Genomic DNA, 14,682 nt, shown 5'->3' with positions numbered 1-14,682 from the left:
TGATGCGATGTTCAGCATCTTTGCCACCCTGGCTCCGGGAGGTGGTCATTCGGGACCTTCATGTCCATTGGCCTATGACATGGGTGTTCCGGCTTCATACAGACCGACGCCCTTCATGCCTTTCCTTCCTTCGGGAAGTGCTGGATCGGCGCCGGTACCAGTGGCGTCACCTAGAAGACCTGTAACGTTGACGACATCTACTGCCCCGGCGCCGATGAGTTCGCTGCAGCTTTCATCTACTCTAAAGAAGCCTACTGCACCGATGGATCCGGCGTCGGATGAATCCGATAGTCGACGCTGTCCGAGGTCTTTGGCGTCAGCAGATGCCTTATCGATGCTGAGGATTGAATCCAGGCTCCGCTCCAGGAGGTTGGCTCTGAGACTGCTAGAGGAGCACGATTATGAGAAGCAGCTCTTGGAGGAGGGTGAGATTGTGGAACCACTGGGAGACCTGCAAGGCTTGGAAACGGCTAGTGGTTTGGACACTTCCCTGGAGTGGGACTTGGCTTCTCCGGGGGAGTACACTGAGGAGGCTGCCTCTTTCCATTCGGTGGTCAGGAAGGCAGTTTATTTTCTTGACCTTCCTCTTCCAGCTGCGGATGTTAAGACAAACATTCTCACTGAGGTTTTGCATCCTTCTTCAGCTGTGGCTCCTTCTTCCGTTTAATGAGGCTCTTTTTGGCCCGATAATGGAGGTGTGGAAGAAGCCCGTGACTTCGACAGCAGTAAACAGGTCTGTGGCGAGGAGGTATCGGGTGGCTCCTGGAGATCCAGCGTTCTTGTCCAGACACCCGACTCCGGAGAGTTTGGTAGTGCAGGCTTCATGCTCATCACGCTCTGCTCTGGGATCTTTTCCAGGGGTTCCCGCGGACAGGGAGCACAAGAGAATGGACCAATCTGCTAAGAAGGCGTTCTCTTCATCTAGCATGGCCCTCAAGAAAACAAATGCTACCTGTATCCTGGGAAGGTACATTTATGCTCTCATGGACGAAGCCAAGACACACACTGCATTGCCTCAGGAGGTGCTTAACCTTTTGGCGGACGCTCGGGCGGCCGCGACCCAGGTTATCCAATGTGGGCTTGACACATCGGACTCTGTGGCCATGGCTATGGGCATGTCCATAACAACAAGACGACATGCCTGGCTACGGTCTTCAGGATTCTCTCCTGCTGTGCAGACACCCCTACTCGACCTGCCCTTTGATGGGGATTTAACTATTTGGGGCAAAATCTGACTCTGCCTTGGAGCAGTTCAAGGAGAGTAGGGCCACGGCAAGATCCTTGGGACTGCAAGCATCCACCTCCACTTCCTTGAGATCGTTTAGGGGATTTGGGCGTGGCTCTTCTTTCGAGGGAGATTCCAGGCAGCAGGACAGCAACCTTCGACAGCTCACCCTTCTAGATCATTCAGGGGCAGGGGTAGAGTTCGTACTAGAGGGGCCACCCAGCAGCACTCTGCCTCTTCCTCTTCCCCCGGAGGGGTGCAGCAGGGAAAGCAGCCTTAGTCCTCCATCACTCCCTTTACATGCATCTCCTGTAGGGGGGAGACTGTCTCAATTTCTTCACATGTGGGAGTCAATAACATCGGACTCCTGGGTCACCGATATTGTGGGGAAAGGTTATACTCTTCCCTTTCGGGAGTTACCCCCTCCCATCCCTCTCTGCCCATCCTTCTGTTCAGAAGACCATCTTCTTTTACTACAACAGGAAGTGCTAATCCTTTTGTCGAAAGGTGCAGTAAAGCTGGTTCCAGATCAGGAGAGGGGTCAGGGCTGTTATTCAAGATATTTCCTGATCCCCAAAAAGGATGGTCAGTTGAGGCCAGTCCTGGACGTGAGGATTTTGAATTGGTTCCTCCAGCAGGAGAAGTTCAAAATGCTGTCCCTAGCACAGGTTCTTTTGGCGTTGAACGAAGGAGATTGGATGGTGTCTGTCGACTTGCAGGATGCTTACTTTCATATCCCGATCCTCAAGTCGCACAGGAAGTAGCTCCGGTTTGTGGGGGGGTCGCAACACTATCAGTTCGCGGTCCTTCCGTTTGGTCTTACTTCGGCACCTCGAGTCTTCACAAAGGTGATGCCGGTGGTTGCAGCAGAGCTCAGAAGAAGGGGGATACCAGTATTCCCTTATCTGGACGATTGGTTGATCAAAGCCAAGTCTCCGGAGCTCCTGCGGCGTCACCTGCAGTCAACAACCCAGTTGTTGTTCGATCTGGGCTTTTTGGTGAACGTGCCCAAATCTCACCTGGAGCCCTCTTAGCACCTCCTGTTCATAGGGGCAGTACTGGACACAACATTGAATCGGGCCTTTCCTCCGCCGCAGCAGATTCAGGACATTCAGGCGTTGATTTCAATGTTCCAGAATGGAGCGGTCGTTCCAGTCCTCAAGGTCCTTCGTCTGCTCGATCTGTTCGCTTCTTGCATTCTGCTGGTCACTCATGCACGCTGGAACATGAGGGCTCTTCAGTGGTGCATCCACAGGCAGTGGTTTCAACACAGAAGAGATCTTGAGGAATCGATAAAAATCTCCAGAGATGCTGCAGCGGATCTTCAATGGTGGGCTGCGGACGGCAACCTTTCCCAAGGAAAGCCGTTCTCGCTGCCACCTCCGGTGGCCACAGTGATAACGGATGCCTCCACTCTAGGGTAGGGATGCTCATCTAGGGGACCTGGAGGTCAAAGGTCATTTGTCTCCAGTGGAACAGATGTTTCACATCAATCTGTTGGAATTGCGGGCGGTCCGTCTGGCTCTCAAGGCCTTCCTCCTTTCGCGGTCGGTTGGTTCAAGTCTTAACAGACAACACTACTGCGATGTGGTATATAAACAAGCAGGGAGGAGTGGAGTCGTATCTTCTCTGCAGAGAAGCTCTACGGCTCTGGTCCTGGGTTCAGGACCATCGGATTTGCTTGATAGCAAACCATTTGGCCGGAGTTCTGAACGTGTGTGCGGACAGTCTGTCGGCGCATCTCGACCGATCACGAGTGGCGTCTTCATCCAGACCTGGTCCTTTACGTCTTCCAGGTGTGGGGGGGTATCCACAGATAGATCTGTTTGCCACTCGGGAGAACGCGCACTGCCCGTCATTCTGCAGCCTCCAGTATCCGGTGCAAGGAGCTTTGGGGGACGCGTTTCAGATGTCCTGGAAGGGTCAGTTGCTTTACGCGTTTCCCCCCCATACCCTTGATTCCTCTGGTCCTGAGTAAGATCCTCCAAGACCGGGCCCAAGTCATCTTAATAGCTCCGGATTGGCCAAGAAGGGTGTGGTATTCGGACCTCCTCCAACTCTCTCTGTGCCCTCCGCTCTGCCTCCCTTACAGGGCAGACCTCCTCTCGCAGTCGCCAGGGGCAGGTTCAACACCCCCACCTCCAGAGCCTGCAATCTGAGTACTTTTTCTCTCCCACCTGAGGTGGTGGAAGTTATATTATCGGCCATGTGACACTCCACCAAATCTATCAATGCAAGCAGGTGGGCTAAATTTGTGATTTGGTGTGGAGAGAATCAAATTGATCCCTTGCGTGCCCGCTTATCTGACATACTGTCGTTTGCGTTATCCTTGGCACAGAGGGGTTGTGCATTTGCCACTATTAAGGGTTATTTATCCGCGCTGTCAGCCTTTCTGTGCCTTTCAGACCAACCCTCCTTGTTTAGGTCCCCAATTGTTTTGAGGTTCATTAAGGGTCTCACTAACAAGTTTCCGCCCACTCCATTCGTTATGCCACGGTGGGATCTGAACTTAGTGTTGACCTTTCTTATGGGTTCACCGTTTGAACCGATGCATTCTTGTCCCTTGAGGCTTTTGGTTTTAAAAACGGTTTTCTGGTTGCCATTACATCTGCTAGAAGAGTGAGTGAGCTCCAGGCTCTTAGTGTGGAACCCCCATATACTTCCTTTTACAGGGACAAAGTGGTGTTAAGGACCAAGGCGGCTTTCTTACCGAAGGTTGTTACACCCTTTCATTTAGGACTGTCCATCACTCTTTCTTCCTTTGGAAGAGAAGCTTCACCGACTTGACCCAAGAAGAGCGTTGAGCTTCTTCGTCGACAGGATGAGGGAGTTCAGACAGGACGATCAGCTCCTTGTCGGTTACGTGGGGAAGAGGAGAGGCAAAGCTGTCCACAAGAGAACGCTTTCTAGGTGGGTCATTCTTTGTATCAAATTGTGTTATTCTTTGGCAAGAAAGGAACCTCCTGTGGGGCTACGAGCCCATTCCACCAGGGCTAAGGCGGCTTCATCGGCCTTAGCTAAAGGTGTTCCTGTGGTTGACATCTGCAAGGCGGCAACTTGGGCATCCCTCCACACTTTTGCCAAGCATTATTGTTTGGACTCTGCAGTTAGGAGGGATGGCCATTTTGCACGCTCTGTGCTGCAGTATTTCTTGGTTTGACCATTCAGGCACCCACCACCGAGTGCGGTACTGCTTTGGGACTCTATTCTTTAGGGGAGGAATCCACAGGTAGTTGTAGCCATCAGAAGAACAAGTTACTTACCTTCGGTAACGCCTTTTCTGGTGGATACATTAGCTACCTGTGGATTCCTCACGTGCCCACCCGCCTCCCCGTTGCCTGGCTGGTCTTAACAAGATTTCCTTGGGTGAGTACCTGTATGTTGTACATATGTATATACTGATGCAATGATTTATATATGTGTATATATTTGTTTAAGTATATATATATTTAAAAAATAAAAAAAAAGGACGCGTATATATGTATATATATTTATGCATATATTTCGTATGGTAGGATTGTATGCAGTGGATTGTTTATTTCTATTGGTTATGTTTCATATTAGTGGAAATAAATGTTGGTATATAAGTTTGATTGATGTGTTCATATCACATCTGTAGTGTCAATGTTCTCCTGTTCACCTCAAAGGCACGTAAAAAATGGTGATCACTGACGTCTGCACGTCGACTAGGACCTCTTATTGCCTGGATGACGTCATACGGCATCGCGTGGGAGTCGGGCAATTGTGACGTCATCGTCGACATGCAGAGCTAGAAGAAAAATTTCCGTTGAATGCTGGCGCGTGGGGAAAATTCTTTAGGTGAGGAATCCACAGGTAGCTAATGTATCTACCAGAAAAGGCGTTACCGAAGGTAAGTAACTTGTTCTTCAGGTGTTTTTCGCTGACCATCATAGACTACTTCAATATTATGAATCATCAGGAAATGTTTATTTAGATGTAGGACAAGTCAAGTATGGCTATATTTTTGCTAAATTATTTATTACTAACTTACCTCCTATTGTAAATGGAGAAACCCTTCAAGGAGAGCAGTGAGTTTGCAAAAGAAAACCACCACTGTTTCAAATGTGTGTAACTTCATGGAGAAGTTTCTGCGTTGTCTCAGAAATAGTGTTCACAATACTTCTGGTCCTTTTAAAAAACACTATACCTTTTGTTTAGTAATGCTAATCCTTATGTTCTTTTTTTTCAGGGTCCTCTGAAAGTTCTTCTCCCGTGATTCCTGGTCCATATCCCTCATTCACAAATAGACCTTGTTTACAAATTGTCAAACCTGAAGCGTCTGTCTGTGGAGGTCTGGTAAGCCCAACAAAAAGAAGCGATTCAGTGTATTCTGCAGTCCGACGGACTGGAACAGACCAGCGGACGTTGAGCAGGAGTTACGAGCGAGTAAAGGTTTCACAAGGCTATCATGTACAAACGTCAGAGACTACTAGACCGAATGGGATTACTTTGGTAAATATTGACTCCTATGAGCCAGAGAGCAGTGAAGGAGAATTTGATGGAGAATTTACAGAGGATTGTTTTTCCTTAACTGAGGAGGAAGGAAAATTACGGAAAACTCTTGATCACATGTTGTTAGAGCTGGAGAAAGATGTGGAGACTTTGAGTGGTCTTCAGTCATACCTGCCTTCTTTAAATCATAGGGATCAAATGGAAGACTTGGAGACATTTACCTCAAGTCCCCTAAGTCAGTCCACACTTGGTATGGATTTGACACCACTGAATAATGAAAGGACACTACAGAGAAGACGCTCAACAGCTGAAGCTGATGTCTCTCCCAGAAGTGTGAACAGTATCACTTTGAACTGTGAAGTGCAGCAGAACAACAAACCTGATTCCTCTGGAAGGAACACCTTGTCAATTTATAATGACCTAAATACCACTGACAAATCCTCATCATCAGATTCCTCTGAACTTGTGGTTAGGCCTAAAATTAGAAAACAGTCGAGTGGGAGCCAGATAGATAAGAAAAAACAGCGGACTTCAGAGGAAGAGCAGAAAGGGGAAGAACATAAAAAAAAGATTAGGAGGTGGGAAGACAGTGTAGAGGACCCACCTGGCAGGTCCAAGGCTCCTTTGAGGACAGCTAATGAAAAAATGCAGGACGATATGTTCTTTGACCCACGGGACTACTTAGGTGCTCAGGAGCAGCCAACTGATGACTTGGAAAAGCAAGATAAGGGGGCAGAGAAGGACAAAAATGGTGCTATGGATGAAGCCACATTTTGGGAGGATTTTGAATCTTACAGCAGGAATGTGTCTAGTTCAAGCAAGGACGACAACAGGTAAATGTTCACGTCATGTTGTTCATCATTGCACATATTTCTTTGTCTTGTTTTTTCCTATTAATACTTTATTCGCCCCATTCGTTTTGTTCAATCATATAAGCACTGTGTTATAGAAGAACAAGAATTCGATGTTGTGTGTTTAGAGTTTTGAATAAAACCTGGTCTGTTAAGGCCTGTGCATGTAGTCCATTCCATTTTGGGCTCGGTTTGGATGTTTTTAGCTTTTAAGATTGGAAATTTTTTTTACGGCCTCAGCCTATATTCTAGACCTCTCATTTGCTACTCAGTGGCTCTGCGATTTGGTATCTGAAAAATATAGCATTTTAATTCTGCCTGGTGTGGAAGGTGTACATTTTGAAGACTTCTTTCTCTCTTCTTGGGAAACTTTTACTTTGAAAATTGTGCCAAATTCTTTTTCATGGGAGCGTAACGATAAAGGGAAGCATGTGTGTGTGTCTGTGTCTGCCTAGCAGTTTAATTATTATAGAGCATATGCTCCATTTCTTCCTTCTCTTCTTTACCGAGATGGAAAAACACTGTGGAGTTCACAGGTCTGTGTCCTGTTGTTGTACATATTTGGTTTTTAACTTTGCGGGTGCCACCAAGACCATTCTGCACATTAAAACTGTAGCAAAGTAGGACTCCAGGTTTATTTTCATTTTTTCAATCTAAATTATTTTTATTGGTTTTATGGAAAGAATGGGAGATAAAAGGAAAAGAGAGACAGACAGAAATGCACAGGTAGGTCCTGGTGCTGCCAGCATAACATCAACCTCATAAAGACAGCATAAATTGACAGTATGGCATCTCCATATTAACATTATTCGGCATAGAGCACACATTTGTAAGCGTTCACAACTGTAAGCGTTCATGGGAGAAAACTCAGCCAATTCCCCCATACCTTTATGTGTTTATGGAGGCATCCCCGCACCTCATAGACTGACTTTACTTGGCTTGCATACCAATCAACTCCATGCCTCCATTTCCGGAAGGACGGACCAGTAGCTGAGTTCCAAGTGGGCTGCAATGTCTTTTTGCCAGCAAAAGGGCAGTTCCCATGAATGTACGGTCTGCCCTTGGGCCCTCCAGCTCCTCCATTGCACCCAACAGTACCAGTTTTGGGGACATTTGTTGCTTCCCATCACTGCATTCAGTTCACGATTTATCTTACCCCAGTATACCTCTGCGTGGGCATTTCCATACCATATGAAAGAAGTCCGCCGCTTCTTCTGAGCACCGATGACCTAGAGTAGAGGGGCAGAGGCCCACCCGGTGCAGCCGGTCGTGAGAAAGGCATGACCCATACAAAAAATACATTTGCACCAATCACAACCCTGCTGACACCGCTAGTAGTCTAGGTGCCAATAGCGCATCCATCCAGTCTGCCGCCTCCAGTAGGTCCCAGCCATCCCTCCCATTTATCTCTGATATGGTTTAGGTTGCCCAGGGCATGGTTAATTAACATCTTGTAAATCTGGGACACCCCTTTCTTCCCCAGCACTACCATTAGTAATTTGGCCTCCAGTGGACTACATTCCGGTAGTGTGTCAGTGCGGGATAAGTGCACGCTTAGGGCATGGCAGAGTTGGAGGTATCTAAAGAACTGCCTGCGGGAAGAGTTAAAAGTTGGTTTGCAAATCCTGAAAGGATCACATGGCATCCCCTTTCCATACATCGCCCAGCTGTGAAATGCCCACCAAATCCCATCTCTCAAACCCACTCAGTGTAGCCGATTTGTTTAGCCATTTGCCACAATGGGGTCTGTTGGGTAATGACATTGTTCCATTGAGTGTGCTGCAGGGACTCCCGCCATCCCAGGAAAAACTGCTCTAGTCACTAGGTCTATCCCACAGGGAAGTTATGATCCATAGAAGAGGTCTAGAATAAGCGGAAAGCCAAGAGTAGCTAATTCCAGCTGATAAGCCGGATCGGCCCACCCCACACTAAACCAGTCCTGCGCTACCAGGAGCTGCGTCGCTAGGTAATACTAGTAAAGGTTAGCCATGCCCATCTCCCATCGTATACCCCCTCTGGCAGTGCTGCAGCGCAGTCTGGTGTCTCGAGCGATACCATAGGAATGAAGTTTTGATTCTATCTGATGTATGGAACCAGGAACGTGGAATAGGGAATGGGAAGTTCTGGAAAACATATAAAATACGCGGCAGTATCCTCATCTTATATAAGGCCACAGGGCCTAGAACGTTTAATGGCAGCGCTGGCCATCTCTGTAAGTCCGCCTTGATTCGACACAGCTGCGGCTCCAGGTACCATGTTAGTTCCGGGGGACGGGTCACCTATATACCGAAGTATTTGAAGCTCAGTCTGCGAATGGGCACTACCCCCTGCCAATCGTAGCAGTCCTGTGACACTGCCAGGGGCACCAGCACCGACTTGGCAGGGTTAATTTTGAGCGCTGATGCCTCCTCATAACAACGCAGAAGATGAAAGCTCCTCGGGCCAGACTCAATGGGTTCCGTCATGTATAGCAAAACATCATCGGCATAGAGCGCCACTCGATCTTCAGATGCCTTTCCCCAATTCCAACCACAATAAAATGGGTCAGTTCTAAACAGCAGTGCCAAAGGCTCAATGGCCAGGGCAAAAAGAAGTGGGGACAGCCATGGTGCGTTCCCTGGCAGATAGAGAAAGTGGAGGATAGGATACCATTGACCTGCACTTGTCCATGGGCTTGCCGTATAAGGCACGGACCAATTGACAGAATCTAGGCCCCAAATCCGCGCACTGCAATATTAGGAAAAGAAACCCCCAGTCAACGGTATAAAAGGCCTTCTTGAAATCAACAAATAAAAGTGCCAGGTTCTGGGGTAACTGGTGGTGCAATGCTAAGGCCACGTGAAGATGACGTATACAATGTTGTGTGCTTCGGTTAGCAATAAATACACACTAATCCGAATGACTCAGCAGTTCCAGGACCCTCTTAAGTCGTGAGGCAAGAATCGCGGCATAAATCTTCTCCTCGCTGTTAATAAGGGATATTGGTCTGTAGTCAGCACACAGCTGTGACGGTGGCTGTGTTTTGGGAAGCACCACAATAGTGGCCACGTCTAATCCTTCCGGAAAGGAGCCCGTTCGGTCTACCTCCTCAAATAAGGCTTTAATGTGCGGTGTTAGGTCATCTCAACACTTTATAGTATTCCGATGGAAAGCTGTCGGGTCCAACAGTCTTTCCCGCTCCCAGTGAAGAGATTGCTTCATTAACTTCCTCGCTCGTTAGAGGGTCATCCAAGATTGCTGCCCTCCGTAGGGGGCAGTTAAGGAAGTGGAATGTCTAATAAGAATTGGCGAGCATGATCCGAGTCAATCTCCGCAGAGGCCCGTATGGTACTTCATACCGGGTTTATTTTAATGCCTCTGACAGTAAACTAGTGAACCTAGTGTATCAGATTAAATCCTTCAAAAAACAAAGATCCATACAATAGTTAAGTAGTCAGCTGCTGTCCATAATTCAGCCTGACCAGTTTTATGACCTTAATCACAGCAGCCAATAGCTTGGGTGTGCTTACTGACCAGAATTGTTCGCAAATGCCTCAAACCAACCAAGCTGTAGAAACAGCCTTTCTTTTACTTAACTGCTTTCTCCTTATAAAGTTCAAGCACAATTACTATGATCTATACATGAAACATGTTTTGTTGTAGCCATTTTGTATAGCACGCATTCTGACGTTAACCAGTTCTGTGCCGGGGACGTAATCGTTATGTCCCGTGGCACAGTGCTCCTGTGCCGAGGACATAACCATTACTTCCTGGCACTGGAGCTCAGAGGGTGTGCTAATGCTCCCTCCGCGGGCTCTCCCTCACCTCTCTATAGCAGGTCTGGAAGGAGAATTGCTTCCCCTCCCCCCGTGACGTCTGATGTCAGCCAGCAATTGCTGCTGACCTCATCAGAGGTCACCTCCCATCGCGCTGGCAGCTGCTCCCCGGGGGGGGGGGGGGGGGGGGGGGATTTTTAGGCCGATCTGCCACCAGGGGGGAAGAAACTTCTAGATACGAGGGATATATATATATTTTTTATTTACTTTGTTTTTATGTATTGGGAGCGACCCCTTAGGCAAGGGTCCCTTCCCTGGGGGGCAAATTGTATTTAGGCCATTTCTGCCTCCCTTGGGGGCATATCGGCCTATTTTTCTTACCACTAGACACCAGGGATTGGGGGGGGGGTGTGTGTGCGTGTGTGTTTGGGGGGCAGCCCCTTGGGCAAGGTTCGCACCCCATGGAGGCACATTACTGTTGGCCATATCTGCTCCCCTTGGGCATATCGCCCTATTTTTGGAAGGCTCATCTGCCTAAGGGGGGCAGAAAGCCCACCAGGGATTTCTTTTTCCCAAAATAAGAGGGTGGGGTATGGCCATAACCCTACCCCAAATAAATGGGGCCAAAGTTGTTCTGCCCACCAGTGGGCAGATGGGGCAGTTACCCCCCGATCCACACCCTGGGGGGAGGGCGGGCTAGAAAGTATACTACAGGGAGTGCAGAATTATTAGGCAAGTTGTATTTTTGAGGATTAATTTTATTATTGAACAACAACCATGTTCTCAATGAACCCAAAAAACTCATTAATATCAAAGCTGAAATTTTTGGAAGTAGTTTTTAGTTTGTTTTTAGTTTTAGCTATGTTAGGGGGATATCTGTGTGTGCAGGTGACTATTACTGTGCATAATTATTAGGCAACTTAACAAAAAAAAATATATACCCATTTCAATTATTTATTATTACCAGTGAAACCAATATAACATCTCAACATTCACAAATATACATTTCTGACATTCAAAAACAAAACAAAAACAAATCAGTGACCAATATAGCCACCTTTCTTTGCAAGGACACTCAAAAGCCTGCCATCCATGGATTCTGTCAGTGTTTTGATCTGTTCACCATCAACATTGCGTGCAGCAGCAACCACAGCCTCCCAGACACTGTTCAGAGAGGTGTACTGTTTTCCCTCCTTGTAAATCTCACATTTGATGATGGACCACATGTTCTCAATGGGGTTCAGATCAGGTGAACAAGGAGGCCATGTCATTAGATTTCCTTCTTTTATACCCTTTCTTGCCAGCCACGCTGTGGAGTACTTGGACGCGTGTGATGGAGCATTGTCCTGCATGAAAATCATGTTTTTCTTGAAGGATGCAGACTTCTTCCTGTACCACTGCTTGAAGAAGGTGTCTTCCAGGAACTGGCAGTAGGACTGGGAGTTGAGCTTGACTCCATCCTCAACCCGAAAAGGCCCCACAAGCTCATCTTTGATGATACCAGCCCAAACCAGTACTCCACCTCCACCTTGCTGGCGTCTGAGTCGGACTGGAGCTCTCTGCCCTTTACCAATCCAGCCACGGGCCCATCCATCTGGCCCATCAAGACTCACTCTCATTTCATCAGTCCATAAAACCTTAGGAAAATCAGTCTTGAGATATTTCTTGGCCCAGTCTTGACGTTTCAGCTTGTGTGTCTTGTTCAGTGGTGGTCGTCTTTCAGCCTTTCTTACCTTGGCCATGTCTCTGAGTATTGAACACCTTGTGCTTTTGGGCACTCCAGTGATGTTGCAGCTCTGAAATATGGCCAAACTGGTGGCAAGTGGCATCGTGGCAGCTGCACGCTTGACTTTTCTCAGTTCATGGGCAGTTAATTTGCGCCTTGGTTTTTCCACACGCTTCTTGCGACCCTGTTGACTATTTTGAATGAAACGCTTGATTGTTAGATGATCACGCTTCAGAAGCTTTGCAATTTTAAGAGTGCTGCATCCCTCTGCAAGATATCTCACTATTTTTGACTTTTCTGAGCCTGTCAAGTCCTTCTTTTGACCCATTTTGCCAAAGGAAAGGAAGTTGCCTAATAATTATGCACACCTGATATAGGGTGTTGATGTCATTAGACCACACGCCTTCTCATTACAGAGATACACATCACCTAATATGCTTAATTGGTAGTAGGCTTTCGAGCCTATACAGCTTGGAGTAAGACAACATGCATAAAGAGGATGATGTGGTCAAAATACTCATTTGCCTAATAATTCTGCACTCCCTGTAGATGCCAGGGGAAAAAAAAAAAAAGTGGAGTGGTGACTACCAACGAGTATTGGCCTGACTATGACCCACCCCAACTGAAGGGGGGTAACAGTCTTTCAGTTCTCCCCCCGCACACTAAAACATCTTATCCCATGGCAAGCAAGAGGACATTTGATTATTTCGGGTTTTGATTTTACGTTTGGGCCATGAAAGCTTGGTAACTCTCAAAATCGTCCTACTTGAAATGGTGAGGGCTGCACTTTTTTGACTTTGGGACGCTGCCATGTAGAAAAATCCACAAGACGTAGACACATCTGAAAACTAAACATCTGGTTAATTCCAGGGTGGTGTGCTTCACATGCACCCCGCAACATTTTCTTACCCACAATGCCCTGCAAACCTCCAACTTTGCTCTAAATCATACTTTTTTCCCACATTGTGATGGAACCTTCCAGAATCTGCAGGAATCCACAGAATTCCTACCACCCAACGTTGTTGCACTGCTGCACTTGTCAGCCTAAATGTTTTTTTTTTTTTTTTTTTTTTACTTAAACTGCCCTTTTGGACCTGCTTTGGTTCCCCATCAATTTCAACATTTTTGACTCTTCCCTGTCACAGGCACTTGGCCCACCTACACAAGTGAGGTATCATTTTTACCGGGCAACTGGGAAAAATGTTATTTATTTATTTATTTTTAAAGCTAAATTTGAGGTTTGCTGAGGATTCAAATGTACGAAAACATTTGGGGATCCACATAAGTCACACCTCCCTGGACTCCCTCGGGTGTATAATTTTCAGAAATGTCCGGGTTTGGTAGGTTTCCTTAGATGGCTGCTGAGCCCAGGACCAAAAAACACAGGTGTTCCACCCCCCCCCCCCCAAAAACAGGTATTTTTTGGGGGGATAATTTTAATGTGTCCAGATAGTGTTAGGAGGCATTTCCTGTCGCAGGCACTAGGCCTACCCACACAAGTGAGGTACCATTTTTATCGGGAGACTTGGGGGGGGAAAGCTGGGTAGAAAGAAATTTGTAGCTTCTCTCAGATTCCAGAACTTTCTGTCACCGAAATGTGAGGAAAAAGTTTTTTTTTTTTTTTTGTCAAATTTTAAGGTTTGCAAAGGATTCTGGATAACGAAACCTGTTGAGAGCCCCACAAGTCACCCTATCTTGGATTCCCCTAGGTGTCTAGTTTTCCAAAATGTGCAGGTTTGGTAGGTTTCCCTAGGGGCCGGCTGAGCTAGATGCCAAAATCCACAGCTAGGCACTTTGCAAATAACAGCTCTGTTTGCTTTAGAAAAACGTGATGTGTCCATGTTGTGTTTTGGGGCATTTCCTGTCGCGGGTGCTAGGCCTACCAGTAGGCTAGGCCTACAAGTGAGGTACCATTTTTATTGGGAGACTTGGGGGAACGCTGGGTGGAAGGAAATTTGTGGCTCCTCTCAGATTCCTGAACTTTGTCACCGAAATGTGAGTAAAAAGTGTTTTTTTTTTTGGCCAGATTTTGAGGTTTGCAAAGGATTCTGGGTAAACAGAACCTGGTGAGAGCCCCACAAGTCACCCCAACTTGGGTTTCCCTAGGTGTCTAGTTTTAAAAAAATGCGCATGTTTGGTAGGCTTCCCTAGGTGCCGGCTGAGATAGAGGCCGAAATCGTCAGTTTTCTGTCACGAGCATTAGGCCTACCCACGCAAGGGAAGTACCATTTTCATCAGGAGACTCAGGGGAACACAGAATAGCAACACAAGTGTTATTGCCCCTTGTCTTTCTCTACATTTTTTCATTCCAAATGCAAGACTGTGTATAAAAAAGACGTCTATTTGAGAAATGCCCTGTAATTCACATGCTAGTATGGGCATCCCGGAATTCAGAGATGTGCAAAATAACGACTGCTTCTCAACACCTTATCTTGTGCCCATTTTGGAAATACAAAGGTTTTCTTGATACCTATCTTTCACTCTTTATATTTCAGCAAACTAATTGCTGTATATCCGGTATACAATGAAAACCCATTCCTAGGTGCAGCTCATTTATTGCTCTGGGTACCTAGGGTTCTGGATGAACCCACAAGCCCTATATATTCCCGCAACCAGAAGAGTCCAGCAGACGTAATGGTATATTGCTTTCAA

General features: G+C 47.0%; 1 protein-coding gene across 2 annotated transcripts in view; it reads left to right on the top strand.

Annotated features, from left to right (window-relative positions):
• The window catches only part of PJA2 (praja ring finger ubiquitin ligase 2), a 215,857-nt gene that overhangs the window by 85,661 nt on the left and 115,514 nt on the right, over positions 1-14,682 (top strand). For both annotated transcript variants that reach the window (XM_069226383.1, XM_069226393.1), the window contains exon 3: positions 5,436-6,531. In XM_069226383.1, coding sequence (XP_069082484.1) covers positions 5,436-6,531 — 1,096 coding nt within the window. The remainder of the gene's footprint in view (positions 1-5,435; positions 6,532-14,682) is intronic.

Source organism: Pleurodeles waltl, chromosome 1_1 (genome assembly GCF_031143425.1).
Source record: "Pleurodeles waltl isolate 20211129_DDA chromosome 1_1, aPleWal1.hap1.20221129, whole genome shotgun sequence".
Lineage (NCBI taxonomy): Eukaryota > Metazoa > Chordata > Amphibia > Caudata > Salamandridae > Pleurodeles > Pleurodeles waltl.
This window is presented reverse-complemented; position numbering and strand designations above follow the sequence as displayed.